At 37.4% G+C, this 14,924-nt stretch overlaps 2 protein-coding genes across 2 annotated transcripts in view; one reads left to right on the top strand and one right to left on the bottom strand.

Moving 5' to 3' along the window:
- The window catches only part of HOATZ (HOATZ cilia and flagella associated protein), a 39,275-nt gene extending 38,273 nt beyond the window's left edge, over window positions 1-1,002 (bottom strand). Inside the window, exon 1 of the mRNA XM_019975772.2 lies at window positions 646-1,002. The gene's annotated coding sequence lies outside the window, so the exon portion shown is untranslated. The remainder of the gene's footprint in view (window positions 1-645) is intronic.
- BTG4 (BTG anti-proliferation factor 4) overlaps window positions 1-14,924 on the top strand; it is a 35,690-nt gene that overhangs the window by 7,155 nt on the left and 13,611 nt on the right. Inside the window, exons 2-4 of the mRNA XM_019975854.2 lie at window positions 10,022-10,125; window positions 12,412-12,610; window positions 13,261-13,398. Coding sequence (XP_019831413.1) covers window positions 12,438-12,610; window positions 13,261-13,398 — 311 coding nt within the window. The 5' untranslated portion in view covers window positions 10,022-10,125; window positions 12,412-12,437. The remainder of the gene's footprint in view (window positions 1-10,021; window positions 10,126-12,411; window positions 12,611-13,260; window positions 13,399-14,924) is intronic.

Genomic DNA, 14,924 nt, shown 5'->3' with positions numbered 1-14,924 from the left:
CAACATGCATAGGCCCAGATGATCTAGATCATTCAACACACATTCCAAACTCACATTCTTAAAACACCAGAACATCTTCTCAAGGATGAATTTGAGTAAGTTATAGCATTATCTTTGAATATGAAAAACAGTACTTTTTTTGTTAAATGCATCATTTGCTCTGTATACACGAAAGTGAAGAGTAAGAAACCAAGGTATAAAATGTACAATACAGAAAATGTTAATTGTAAAAATTAACTTGTTAAATTGCAAAAGGCAGGTTATTTACAACTAACAGTGATTTGTATTCATCATATCTTTGGGAGAGCATGATGTTGTTGAATACATTACATAAATCCTTCGTAAACCTTTAACATGTACAGTATACCAAGCCATTATCAGGCAACATGCTGTAATCAGAGTTAGCTAACCTCTAAACTCTCTAGAGATAACTGTAGAGTTCAATTTGTACTTTCTAGTTAAATATACATGTATAAATAAAATAGCTTCCATTCCATTAACCATATGCAATCTTATAAGTCTTGGTTAGGATGTGGTTACAAAGGCAATTCTTTCAAATTGTTAGTCATTTTTACCCAATACAATATTTAATACTTCCTCCTGATTGATATTTTATGATTATTAGCTGCATTTTACATGTCTTACCTGAGCTGAATTGCTGCCATCCAAGGCAGTGGTTGCAGGTAGATGCCTTGAAATTTAGATTTTAAAAACTTTTCTTCAAAGATGATTAAAAAAAAAAAGAAAATTCATATATAAAAGTCATCAATATGCATTGCCTACTGAAATCAAACATTTAAAATGCAGTTTATTTTGTAGGTAGTGCAACTAAAAAATTAAAATAACGAGACAAAATGTGTGTGGGATAGTTTTGCTTAAAAAAATAAAGAATGCTTGTTCTTAGGGTTGCTGTTGGTTTGGCCTGCAGTTACTAGAGAAACTCCAAGGATCTCATTCCCTTTATGGTTCATGTCTAGACATGCCTGGAGACCAGGGAGATCCATGATTTAATCTAAGTAAGAATGCTTGTGGTGTTTTTAAACGCCCAAACAGAAGATTGCATTTGTTTTATACAGCACCAGGAAGGTACCATTCAGCGGCTTGTTTACTGTTGTATTTGATTTCTGGGCGTTTGGTGATTAGGGAGATGGGGATGGTGTACTAAGGAAAGGAGGTGAAATTGGTTGTTAGGAGGAAAGCAAGAAGAGTGTAGAAAACAAATACATCCTGCTTTAGCAAATTTATTATATTGGCTAAACTTACGACTCCTAAATAAAAACTAGAGTGATGAGAGTTGGGAATTACAAAAGATGGTGAAAGCTTATTCATTGCTTTCAACATACACAAATTGCTGTCTGGACATTTTCTAACTTCCATAGCTTTTTTTTTTTCATTTAATTTTTAAAAAATGTTTGGCTGCGCTGGGTTGTCATTGCAGCACTCAGGTTTCCTCTAGCTGTGGTGAGCGGGGGTCTGCTCTCAGGTTGCAGTGTGATGGCTTCTCCTGTTGCAGAGCATGGGCTTTACGCGTGTGGGCTTCAGTATCTGTGGCTCAACGGCCAGTAGCCCCGTGGCATGTGGAATCTCCCTGGACCAGGGATTGAACCAGGGTCCCCTGCATTGGCAGGTGGATTCTTAACTACCGGACCACCAAGGAAGTCCTCCATAGCTTTTGTCAGGGAGGAAGACGTGAACAATCAGACTGAGGAGAAATGATTGGAGTTTAGCAGTTTCTTTTTAAACCTGTTTTTTTAAAGGGTACATTTTCTTTTAAGAAATATAAAACCATGTTTTGATTTTTATATAGATCAATAACTATTAGAATATTTTATTAATATTCATGATACTATAAATAAGAACTAGTTTATTTGTTGAAGCAAGACTAGATTGAAGTCAGCATGGTGCCTTTGAAGAACTAAAAATCAATGAATCTGTTTAATTATGAGAGGAGATTTTCTTTTGAGCTAAAATGAACTGCCAGCAACTTTTCTAATTTTATACTTCTGATTCCATTTCATTGTACTCTCATTAGTAAGAGTGCACCAGATTCTTGATTATCTTCAGTTTCTATTTATTGATTAATCAATAGTGTTGCCTTCTATATGAAAACGTTAAATTGATTTATCTTTTAGTAAATCAAACAATCTAAAATATAAGCTTTATAATTAGAGTTGCTTGAACTCTTGGTTATGACTTAGCAGCAGGAGCAAGCTTTTTGCATATTTATCATCTTTAGAGAACACAATCTAGGGATCTATGGTCTAGTAATAGAAAGACAATTTCTACAATATATAATTAAGGTAGTGATAGTATATTAATTTTATTAATATATACAATATAATAAGTTGTGTATTATTTATATACTTATATAATTATCTTAAGTACTAAGATAGTTAGATTAATAAGTGTTTCAAGACTCCTGAATACTAATGTGAGCTTTGTTGTTGTCAAGCATTTAGGAAAAAGGAAAGAAGAAAAACACCAACGATTGGCACACAGAGAAGGCTATGTGGAAAATATGGGTCTGAGAAGGAAAAGTAGGATATAGATAAAGGGAGAAGATGGAGAGGATGCTCTTGGTAGTAGGAGCAACTTATGAAGAAAAAACACAAGCAAATTCATAGAGACTGTAATACACATGGTGGATGGGAGAGCAGTGAATGTATCCCCATTGGGGAAATAGTAATAAGATCAGAGAGGCAGTGAAGTAGGAGATAGATCTTGGAGGACTCTAGGTGTCAGGCCAGGGGATTTTAATCTTATTCTTCTGTCTGAGGGACCTATGACTTACATGACATGTTGTTTTATGGAGATTAATGAAGTGACATAGATTAGAAGAGGGAGATACAGAGGAGACTGAAGGTCCATTTAGGAGATTATTTTAATAGCCCAGGCATAGAGTCACATAGAATATACAGTCTGAATGAGAGAGGCTTTGTGAAGGGAGCTTCATGGGGCTTTGGTAACTAGTTAGAGGACAGAATTAACCTGCAGGTTTCCATGACAAGTAGACATGTTGGCAGGCAGATCTACTTAGAGGAGAATTATGAGGTATTTTAGGTTTAGGTGTGTATAGTTGTAAGTAATGGAAGGACATTATGATGGAGTTGGGTTATTTGGAGGTGGAACTCTGGAAAAAGACCAGAACTGAAAGGAGAAATTTAGCAGTTTTTCTGAAGCTGTAGTAGTTGAAGTCATGAGGCTAAATTAGATTGCCAAGAGAGGTATGTTGTCTTATTTTTCACTGAACCTCCAGCACATGCTGTGGTTCACTCAGGAGTAGGTGACTTCAGCAATGTGCTTTTTTTTTTTCCTTTTAATTTGCTAAAATTGTTTTCTTCTTTTTTTTTTTAACTTGGCTGTGCCAGTTATTGGGAGTGCAGAGTCTTAGCCACTGGACCCCTGGAAAGTTCCAGTAATGTGCTTTTCTTGAATAGAGAATAGAGTGAGAAAAGTGAAAGGCTCAGGACCAACTTTGAGAGCATCTATTTCCTATTAAGGGGCTGGAAGGTGGAAATAAACCTTGAGGAGGGTTGGTCCACAAGAGAAGCAGAAGAGCGGACTCTCAACAAAAGTCAAAACATTTTAGATGGGGTCATAGACACAAAGTGAAAGTGGAGAGTGAAAAAGTTGGCTTAAAGCTCAGCATTCAGAAAACGAAGATCATGGCATCTGGTCCCATCATGGGAAATAGATGGGGAAACAGTGGAAATAGTGTCAGACTTTATTTTTTTTGGCTCCAAAATCACTGCAGATGGTGACTGCAGCCATGAAATTAAAAGACGCTTACTCCTCGGAAGAAAAGTTATGACCAACCTAGATAGCATATTCAAAAGCAGAGACATTACTTTGCCAACAAAGGTCCATCTAGTCAAGGCTATGGTTTTTCCTGTGGTCATGTATGGATGTGAGAGTTGGACTGTGAAGAAGGCTGAACGCTGAAGAATTGATGCTTTTGAACTGTGGTGTTGGAGAAGACTCTTGAGAGTCCCTTGGACTGCAAGGAGATCCAACCAGTCCATTCTGAAGGAGATCAGCCCTGGGATTTCTTTGGAAGGAATGATGCTAAAGCTCAAACTCCAGTACTTTGGCCACCTCATGGGAAGAGTTGACTCATTGGAAAAGACTCTGATGCTGGGAGGGATTGGGGGCAGGAGGAGAAGGGGACGACAGAGGATGAGATGGCTGGATGGCATCACTGACTCGATGGACATGAGTTTGAGTGAACTCCAGAAGCTGGTGATGGACAGGGAGGCCTGGCATGCTGTGATTCATGGGGTCACAAAGAGTTGGACACGACTGAGCAACTGAACTGAACCGATAGACACAAATGAATTCAAAGGAAACTGCTGCCTTGACACCACTGCATGATAAAGTTTATCAGTGGAATTAGCCAGAGGGCAGAGGGTGACCTCACTGGCTCTACCAGAAGGTTGCTTCAGGGCTTGATTCAGTGGGACTTTCAAGGGGCAATGAACTTCTCTAGGCTATTACTAAACAGATTAACTTTCCTGACTGCTTTTCACCACTGATTGATCTCTGTCAACTCTCAAAAAACAAACAAACCAAAAAACCTCAGGTAGATTTTCAAGATTTTTAGAAATAACTTGACAATTCTAGGGATTCAGTATAGCCAACAAGTAAACAGAGTGCACAGCTGAAGAAAGTCTATTCTCTTTAAGAGCTCTATGAAACCAAAAGGAAGAAATTGGCTATCTTGTTAATTGGTTTACAAGAAGGAAAATACTTTAAAGTATAATTCTTTTAAGCATCACTCTATGTTGACTTATTCTTATTTTTGTTTCTACTTCCTACATTTGGTACTTAAGTCTTTTTTTCTAGGCAGAATTTATATCCTTTAGTTTTTAAGAATTACATAACATTTATTATCTTTATTTCCTCTGCAAACATGGAATATATCATAAGGATTTCATCTTGCTTACATTTAGTAAAGTTCATATTGTCCTTCTCTTAGCTCATCTGCTGCTGCTAAGTCGTGTCAGTCGTATCTGACTCTGTGCGACCCCATAGACAGCAGCCCACCAGGCTCCTCTGTCCCTGGGATTTTCCAGGCAAAAGTACTGGAGTGCGGTGCCATTGCCTTCTCCAATGCATGAAAGTGAAAAGTGAAAGTGAAGTCGCTCAGTCGTGTCCAACTCTTAGTGATCCCATGGACTGCAGCCTACCAGGCTCCTCCGTCCATGGGATTCTCCAGGCAAAAGTATTGGAGTGGGGTGCCATTGCCTTCTCTGCTTAGCTCATCTACTGCTGGTTTAAATCTCAAGCTCAGCTTCTACTTCCTGGGTAAAATCTTTCCTGGTGCTTTTAGCTAATTTTGGTATTTCCCTTTTCTATCTCTTTGCACTTAATATATTCACTCTATGATTTGTATCTTCCATTAGTAAGATAATATTATTCAATACTCAAATTCAGTTTTGAAATCAGTCTGTAATTATAATGTTGCAATTAATATTGCAATAAAATGCAGCGGTTTATTGTAATATCTTATGAAAAAACCCAAAGGAACTTTTTGGCTGACGCAGTATTAGAGAATGCTGTTCTGTATAACACAGATTTATTATATTAGCACAGAATCTTGTCTATAGAATTTCTTACACCCTGAATTATTTTTAGTGGGCTGACTTGGTTTCCACCTTGATGTGTGATACAGAGACTCCCATGGACAGAGAAGCCTGGCGGGCTACAGACATTTTTGTGCTCTCCAGGACAATGCCACTTAACCATTATGTGTGCTTGACCATGCACATGGAAAATATACGTAAAGTAGGAAAAAGGCTTGTGGTAAATAAAACACTTGCAGGTAACTTTATCAAAACGAAGCAGCATGTAGTTTAAGGTTCATTTAGTTGATCAGCAAATGAGTTTCACTTATTAGTGGATTAGGCAGCTCTAAACTTAATTTCTTTGAGATTCAAATGAACATTACATGACCGCAGATTTTTATTAGATAACGTTTTAGCATATGCAATTTCGTTTCCACAATTAATGTGACTTCCCTTGTATGTAATTCAAATATAACAGGAGTGACTTGCTGTGTGGGTTTCTAGGCTAGTTCACTGCTTTAAAAAAATGGTGCTATTTAGTTGCCTTTATCAAAAATATACTTTCTGCTTGAGTGGGAGTTTTGGTAAAGCATCTGTATTTTTTCCCTTGTTAGCAATGATGTGCCTTTGCAAACAGTTGGATGAGTCTATGGATGTAATTTTCAATTTAAGGAAGGGAAGCTAATGAAATCAGAGGTCTGATTAAAAAGGCTACTATCTATGACATCAAAAGTCCAATCAATTTTATGTCCAATTTAGATGATATTTTAAAATTATTTTGCCTATTTGAAAACTTACATGCACAAATAGTTTTATTGTATAGCTGAAGTTCAGCTAAAATTAGGAAGACAGATTTTAAGATAAATCTTTGTTGGTGAACCTTGGGGCTTGAAGATACTGTAGGAAGCGAGTTGAATTCCCTCATGTTAAAATGAAGAAATGTGATTCTGGAAACTGTTATTCTAGAAGATCTTTTGGGTTATTTTCATGTTTTAAACTATTTGAATCTGTGTTTCAGGTTTAATAAGGTAAAATCTGTCTTTGATGCTCTCTTTTCTTCTGTTCTTCATCCTTATCCTGCATGACCAGAAACCTCATGTAGCTGCCATTTTCTGTGGTGCCTCCTCCAGACTTTTTCTGCTCTCCCAAACTTTGCCAGGTGGAACACAATTCATCTGTTCTGCTATGAATGTATGTTTGTTGCTCAGTTGTGTCCGACTCTTTGTCCATGGACTGTAGCCTGCCAGGCTTCTCTGTCCATGGGATTGTCCAGGCAAGAATACTGGAGTGGGTTGCCATGCCCTTCTCTAGGGGATCTTCCTGACCCAGGGATCGAACCCAGGTGTCCGGCATTGCAAGCAAATTCTTTACCATTTGAGCTTCCTGGGAAGCCCCTTCTACTATGGGTAACCCATCTGGAAATCCTGGAAAGACAGTATCTAAATCAAAGGAATGAACGTTTGATAGTGGGAATTTTATATATTACACAAAAATAATGAGAGAGCTGAGTTTTTTTTGTCTTCAAAACTCAATAGCTATTTTCTATTCCACTTAAATATGAAGTTGACTTAGGCTTGCCCAGGCTGAACCTTCCGCTAAATTATAGTACGATTTGAATGGACGTTACTATTTGTGTATTTAATTGCTGTAAAGAAACTCAGGAGACCTCATTCTGAAACAACCATTGTTCTTTTTTTCTGGGCTATTCTGCTGAACTCAGTTATTTCAATGATAACATTATTGTCTTGGTCACTAATGCTTGAAACTTGAAGTAATTTTTGAGTATTCCATTTCTCAAGCTCTGCATCCAAATGGTCTTGGGTGATTTCTTTCTCTAGAGAACAAACCTGTTGAAAGTTGAAATTTTTTTAAGCCCACAGCAGTGTAGCAGTGCTAATATGTAGTGGATGTTCAGTAGATAGTTACTGAAAACAGTAAATGTTAGTTATAACAGAAAGGATAATTGTCATTAATGCGTAGGGGGTGATTTAAATATGGTGTTTAAGATCATCATAAATAAGTAACTGAAGGAAATCTTGTGTGATGTTTAGTTTCTATTTGATTGTTCTTTCCTGAAATCTAAGTACATTGTTGTTCTACTGTTCTATTCATAACTTCCAAGGCCTGCCTGGACCTGTTGCAGAAAATAATGCAAGGAAAGGGTTCAAAACTTCATCAGCTAATGTGTTTCCCCAACTCAGTGTGCAGTAGAATGGCTTGTCATCCGGGAAGGTGAAATAATGGAAGAATTATTCAATACCATTTTAATATTGTGAATGTAAACCAAACCATTTGAAAAGGAAAAATTTGAGTATGTGCTAATACACAGGTTACCTTTGGTTCTGAAGCAAATTTTATTTTAGCAATATATGTATGAATAACCATCCTGATACTAAATTCTGTCACCTCTAAGTTAAAAAAACTAAAAACTTTGCAAAAGTTATCTCAGCAAAGGCTAGAAAAGATGAGAATAAATGATGCAAATTTGGCATAATAATTTTTGTTAAACTTAAGGCATTACTAAGCATTCAAAAGTGTAAAATAAAGCTAAAATCTCCTTGATAGCTAGAGGAGATCTATCTTAATGATATTCCAACTTGGCTGCCCGATAGAATCACTTGGAGATTTTTAAAGAATCCCGAAGCCCCAGTCTGTACTCCATATCAATTAAATCAGAATATCTAGGGGTAGGAGCTAGGCATCTGTATTTTTAAAAAGATATTCAGGTGATTCCAAGTACAGCAGGTTGAAAACTCCTGCCATTGAATAAGGGGGATGAGTAACACATCATGGCAGCTGAAATAAGTCATATACTGTAGAAATGGAAGGACGAGTTTCACCTTTATATGTTCTGAGTTTATAGTGAAATGAAGTGTTAGTCACTCAGTTGTGTTCGACTCTTTGCGACCCCATGACTGTAGCCCACCAGGCTCCTGTATCAATGGGATTCTCCAGGCAAGAATACTGGAGTGGTTTGCCATTCTCTTCTCCAGGGGAACTTCCCGACCCAGGGATCGAACCCATGTCTCTTATGTCTCCTGCGTTGGCAGGTGGGTTCTTTACCACTAGCACCACTTAAATACTCACTGAATTGAACTGAACTAGTCTTATTAAATCATGTTGTTACGAGACATCAAGGTGTTTAACCATCTGTTTCCACAGTCCTTGTATTATCATTTCACATACCTCTTCAGCATCAAAGATACTACAATAGCCAATGCACCTCCTATTATCTGTATTCGATCTCAGTTCATCACTGGCGAGGTTTGTAATAATCATACCACTCCAGCATGCCTGGAGCCAAATATATCCATATTCTGCTACCACCAGGGATAAGATTTTTATTCCAGCCAGTAGGTTTGTAACCTACTCCCCAAATCCCATTTTAGAGTCTGCTTCCTTAAACATTCCTGATACAAACTGTCTTAGACTGAGCTTCTTAGAAATAGAGTCTGCGATAGGGAGTTTCATGCAGAAGGTTTACTGGGGAGTTTTGTTGAGAGATACACCCATAAGGGAGTGAGAAAGAGGATTGGGGAGAGCGAGAGGAGGGCCAGTGATCTGGTTGTTGCTGAGGCCTCTGCCCTATCTTATGGGAGCTCTGGAGATGAGATGGCTCTTCAGAGTTGTTGCTCATTGAGGCAGGAGGGCCAGGTTTTTTTCCTTCACACCAGCCAGTCAATGATTGCAGGCCACCCTTTGGGCAAGGAGTAACTTCTTAAAAATAAAGTTGATTAACATGATTTAATAAATAAATCAACATATTTAATGATAAGAAAGGCACTTTTGAGCACTTACTATATCCAGTAAATTCAGCTAGGATCCACATCTGGCAGTCTGATTCCAAGGCCTTAGCTACACGTCTTACCCACCTTTTTATAGATAAAGATTTTTTTAAATTAGAGAAGTTGAGAAACTGCTCTAGGTTTCTAGTCAGCTAGAGGGCTGGGAGTCAATTTCATGATGCTTAATTTCATAGCTTATTTCTTAACTACTCTGCTGCACTGCCTTCCTCTAACAACTGCTGGGTAGGCCCTAGACAAGATGCTTTAAAACAAGATTATTAATTGTGATCTCACTAACAACCCTATGAGGTCGCTGTTGTTCCTTTCAGGAAACTGGAAGTTTGAGACGTTAAACCAGTTGCCCAAGGTTACATGCATATTGTAAAGTTGCAGTTTATACCCAGGTCCGACTCCAAAGCCCATTATTATTTTTTTAAATTTATTTTAAAAAAATTTAAAAATATTTTAATACATTTAAAAAAGATTACCTTCTATTTACAGTTATTACAAAACACTGGCTAGATTCCCTGTGTTGTACAATACATCCTTGAGCCTGTCTTACACCCAGTGGTTTGTGCCCCCCAACTCCCCCACCCTTGTATTGCCTCTTCCCCCCACCTCACTAGTCTGCTGCATTTTTCTGTGTATTCACTAGTTTGTTGTATTTTTCAGATTCCACATATACGTTACATCATACAGTGCTTGTCTTTATCTGCCCTCCAAGTCTACCCATGTTGCTGCAAGTAGCAAAGTTCTGCTTCTTTTTTTTTTAATAAGTGAGTAATATTCCAGTGTGTGTGTGTGTGTGTGTGTGTGTGTGATATCTTCTTTATCCATTCGTCAGTTGATGGACACTTAAGTGGCTTCCATATCTTGGCAATTGTAAATAATGCTGCTTTGAACATTGGGGTGCATGTTATCTCTTCAAATTAATGTTTTTGATTTTTTTTTAATATAGCCAGGAGCAGAATTTCTGGGTCATATGGTAGTTATATTTTTAGTTTTTTGAGAAACCTCCATATTGTTTTCCACAGTGGCTGTATCAATTTACATTCCCACCAACAGTGTACAAGTGTTCCCTTTTTTCCACATCCCCATCAACATTTATTTGTGTTCTTTTTGATGATAGCCATTCTGATAGGTGTGAAATGATAACTCACTGTAGTTTCGATTTGCATTTCCCTGACGATGAGCTATGTTGAACATCTTTTCGTATACCTGTTGGCCATCTGTATTCTCTCTTTGAAAAAATTTCTACTCAGAGTAGAAATTTCTACTCAGTTCTTCTCAAAGCTCATATTCTTAAACATTATGTTGTGTAGGAGGGAAAGATGTGACAAAACAATAGCATTAGTGAAAAAGACTGCTTGGCTGTTAATAGTTCAGCATGAAGCAGAGACGTGATGGCGCTACCACTAAGGCAAATGCCACCTGAGGCTGTGTTCCAGATACACAGTTTTCAGAGCAAAGTAACAGTCCACTCTATTCCATCATGGCAGAGCACACTTGGAGCATTGTGTGGGAGGCTGGGCTCCAGCCTTTAACAGAGGATTACTGACGCACCTGAAACTCATTCAGATGTGAGTGATGACATGTCTGAGTAACATGTCTGTGGGAAGAACTGAAAAGCTAAGAATGGTTAGCTCTCTTCCTAAAGAGGAGGCTCAGGGAAGGCTCAATAGCTAGTATTTGAAGTGTCTTCCTGTGGTGGAAAATTAGATAAAATCTGTATGGTTCCAGAGGGAAAAACTAGGCTTTTCAGATAGAGAATAAAGAGTTGCCTGTAGCTTCTCAAGGAGAGGGACTGCCTGGCATTTGGGGCTTTTTAGAAAAGAAATGGGCTTCCTCATAAGAGAAAACTTCTTTTTCACTGACGAAGAACCTGACTGACCACTTACCATGAGTGTTAAAGACATATTCTGGGTGTAATGGTTCTTAAATTTAGTGGGTATAAGAATCACCCAGGGGAACATGTTAAATATTGATTCCCAGACCTGCCTTTAGAGGTATTGATTCAGTGGATCTGGGATAAAGTCCTAGAATCTGCATTTTTAACAAGCAGCTCAGTGGATCCAAATCAGGTGATCAGTGACCTACCCTTTGAGAACTAGTAAGACTAGATATACTTTGAGGTCTTTTCCATTGATTTTACAGTGAAAAATGTGTGGAGTCAACACAATGACTGTTCAAAGAAAGTTGTGTTTAATTTTAGAAAAGATCCAAGACAAAATGCTTTAATATGTTGACAGTTTTGAGAGATAAAATGAGAGACAAAAATAACTGGAATGTAGGCTCTTAGGATTTGGAAGGAGAAGGATTGATTCTTATTTATGTCATAAAAGATAGGACTTAAATAGCAAAACAGAAGATAGAAATCCACATTGAAAATCTTTAAACACTTTACGTAATGAATATCCTCTACATATGCCAAGGAGCAATTTGATGGGGACCTGGAAAGAGCTGTCAATTATCCTAAAGGGCAGCACCTGTGTAAGGTAAAAAACCTATCCGGCCTCGGGACCCAGGTTTATATAAACTGCAGCCTGGAACTGACAAACTAGGTGTGGTGAGAGTGGCTTCTGACTCTGGCCCCCTTCCTGTTGGGCTAAAGATCTTTTGCTGGCAAGTATAATAAAATATATTTGATTAATCTTAACTTTTGAATGTGCAACCTGAGAGCCACAATTTTAGGGATGACTATATCCTGAAATGTTTTTGCTCTTTGTAACTATGTTTTCAAACAGTAGTGCTTGGTATAACTTACTCTCCTGGATCTGGACTTTAAAAACATTTAATTTGCATAATCATTTGTTAAGTATATTACAGTATTTAAAATTTTTTTTTCTTTGAGAATCATTAAAGGTTAGTTGAGGAATTGGTTTGCTTGGTTGTTTTGTTGATACTATTGATGTGCTTTTTTAAGTTCATTAAGGATTAGCAAGTGACTTCTGTTTTAAATTTAAGGTACGTGTATAAAATTTCCAAATGGTAATTACATGTTGATAATAAGTTAGACTCTTGCTTCTGTTTAATTTCTTCTTGCTTCCTTTCAATGGTTTCAGACCTCCTTGTAGGCTCTTCTTGAATCATGAGAGATGAAATAGCAACAACAGTCTTCTTTGTGACAAGATTAGTGAAAAAACATGATAAACTGAATAAAGAGCAAATAGAAGACTTTGCAGAAAAGCTGATGACAGTCTTGTTTGAAACATACAGAAATCACTGGCACTCTGACCACCCTTCTAAAGGGCAAGCCTTCAGGTAAGAGCTAGGATGTGGTAGGCATAGCAAAGGGCAGTAACAAGCCAGCAGCTACCGCCTGCAATGACTGTTCGCCACCTATAATTAATGAAAATTTATTTGTTTGAACTTGGGCTTGAAAAAAGGAGAGTAGTAGATTATAGCACAATTTGAAAACTATAGAGCAAACCTCCTTGTGTGCTGTGGATTAAAGAATTTCTACTTGTGTTTACTGTGAAGGATATACAGAGAACCTTTAGTCTTCCCAGCTGGCTCTCGTGGTAAAGAATCCACCTGCCAGTGCAGCAGACACAAGAGATGAGGGTTTGATCCCTGGGTCAGGAAGATCCCTGGAGTAGGAAATGTCAACCCACTCTAGTATTCTTGCCTGGGAAATCCCATGGACAGAGGAGCATGGTGGCTACAATCCATGGAGCCGCAAAGAGTTGAACATGAGTGAGCACATTTGGTGAACTAATTGTGTGATTTAGTAATGGAATCCATATTGTGTAAAAATTTGATATTTCACTCTTACTGTAAAACTTCTGAGGGGTGGTGAAGCAGTTGAGGGAAGACAGGAGTGAGGTGGGAGCTGTGTGTATTGGAGACCCTTGCCAGCTGCATGATTCTCCAACTATCACCACGTCGTTTCCCTTTTCTTGTTTCTAAAGGTGTATCCGGATAAACAATAATCAGAATAAAGATCCTATTCTAGAAAGGGCTTGTGCTGAAAGTAACGTGGATTTTTCTTACCTGGGACTTCCAAAGGAGATGACCATATGGGTAGATCCCTTTGAAGTGTGCTGCCGGTGAGTAATCTTATTGGAGCCAGTTTGTGTGGTCTGTGACCCTTGGGAACCTTAGGTTATTTAGTCTATGCATCTTTGTGAAAGGTGATGCTACCAATCCCTGGATTAGCAATGAGGGCACAAGCCCATTAAGACTAGATGCAAGCTATATCAGACAACACAGACTTCATTTTAGGGTGGATGGGGTGGGAAGCACAAAGATTTTTCCATAGTATTTGAAATTTGACTTTAAACATGGCATCCTATTTCCAATTGCATAAAGTCCAAGCATTTTAGGCAGTATCAAGGGGAAAGAGGAATTATCTGTCATCAGCCAGTCAGTCCATTAGTTGAATCAAAAAAAGTTTGTCTTTTCCTTAGCTAATTCCTAGAAAGCTTTTATAGAATCCTTGATCTCCACCAATTATGACAGTATAGTAGCAAAAGGTCATAATGTCTTTCAATTTGCTTTGCTGACAAGCCATTTCAATTTTTTTCTTAAACTATAGTTGGTTTACAAAATTATATTAGTTTCAGGTATACATCATAGTAATTCAAAGTTTTTTTTTTTTACAGATTATACCCCCATTTAAATTTATTGTAAAACATTGGCTATATTCCCTGTGTTGTACAATATATTCTTATATTTTATACATAGTAGTCTGTACCTACCCCTACCTTGCCCCTTCTCACTTCCCTCTTTTCTACTGGTAACCAATAGTTTTCTGTATCCGTTTAGTCAGTTTTTTTGCTATATACATATATTTTATTTTTTTAGATTCTACCTATAAATAATATCATCAGTATTTGACTTTTCTCTGATTTATTTCACTAACCACAATATTCTCTGGGTCTTTCCATGTTGCTGCAAATGGCAGAATTTCATTCTTTTTTATGGCTGAGTAGTACTCTAGTGTGTACGTACATATACCACATCTTCTTTATCCATTCATCTATTGATGGACATCTGTGTTACTTCCAAGTCTTGGCTATTGTAAACAGTGCTTCTCTGAATACTGGGGTACATGTATCTTTTCAAATTAATGATTTTATTTTTCCTGGATATATACCCAGGAGTTGAGTTGCTGGATCATATGGTAATCCTACTTTTAGTTTGAGGAATCTCCATATTCCATAGTGGCTGCACCAATTTATATTCCCACCAATAGTGTACAAGGGGTCCTTTTTCTCCATGTTATCACTAACATTTGATATTTGTAGACATTTTAATGATAGCCATTCTGACAAGTGTGAGGTAATGTCTCATTGTTTTGATTTGCATTTCTTTAAATAATATAAAATATTGAGCATCTCTTTATGTGCCCGTGAGCTATTTGTATGTCTTGTTTGGAAAAATGTCTATTCAGATCCATTTTTAGGTTGGAAATTAAATTTTTTTGATATTAAAATTTGAAATCAATTTTGAATTAAAATTTGAAATGAAAAATTTTTGATATTAAGTTGTATGAGCTATCTATATATTGTGGATAGTAACCCCTTATCAGTTATACTTGCAAATATTTTCTTCCATTCAGTAGGTAATCTTT

This window comes from Bos indicus, chromosome 15 (genome assembly GCF_029378745.1).
Source record: "Bos indicus isolate NIAB-ARS_2022 breed Sahiwal x Tharparkar chromosome 15, NIAB-ARS_B.indTharparkar_mat_pri_1.0, whole genome shotgun sequence".
NCBI classification, from domain to species: domain Eukaryota; kingdom Metazoa; phylum Chordata; class Mammalia; order Artiodactyla; family Bovidae; genus Bos; species Bos indicus.
This window is presented reverse-complemented; position numbering and strand designations above follow the sequence as displayed.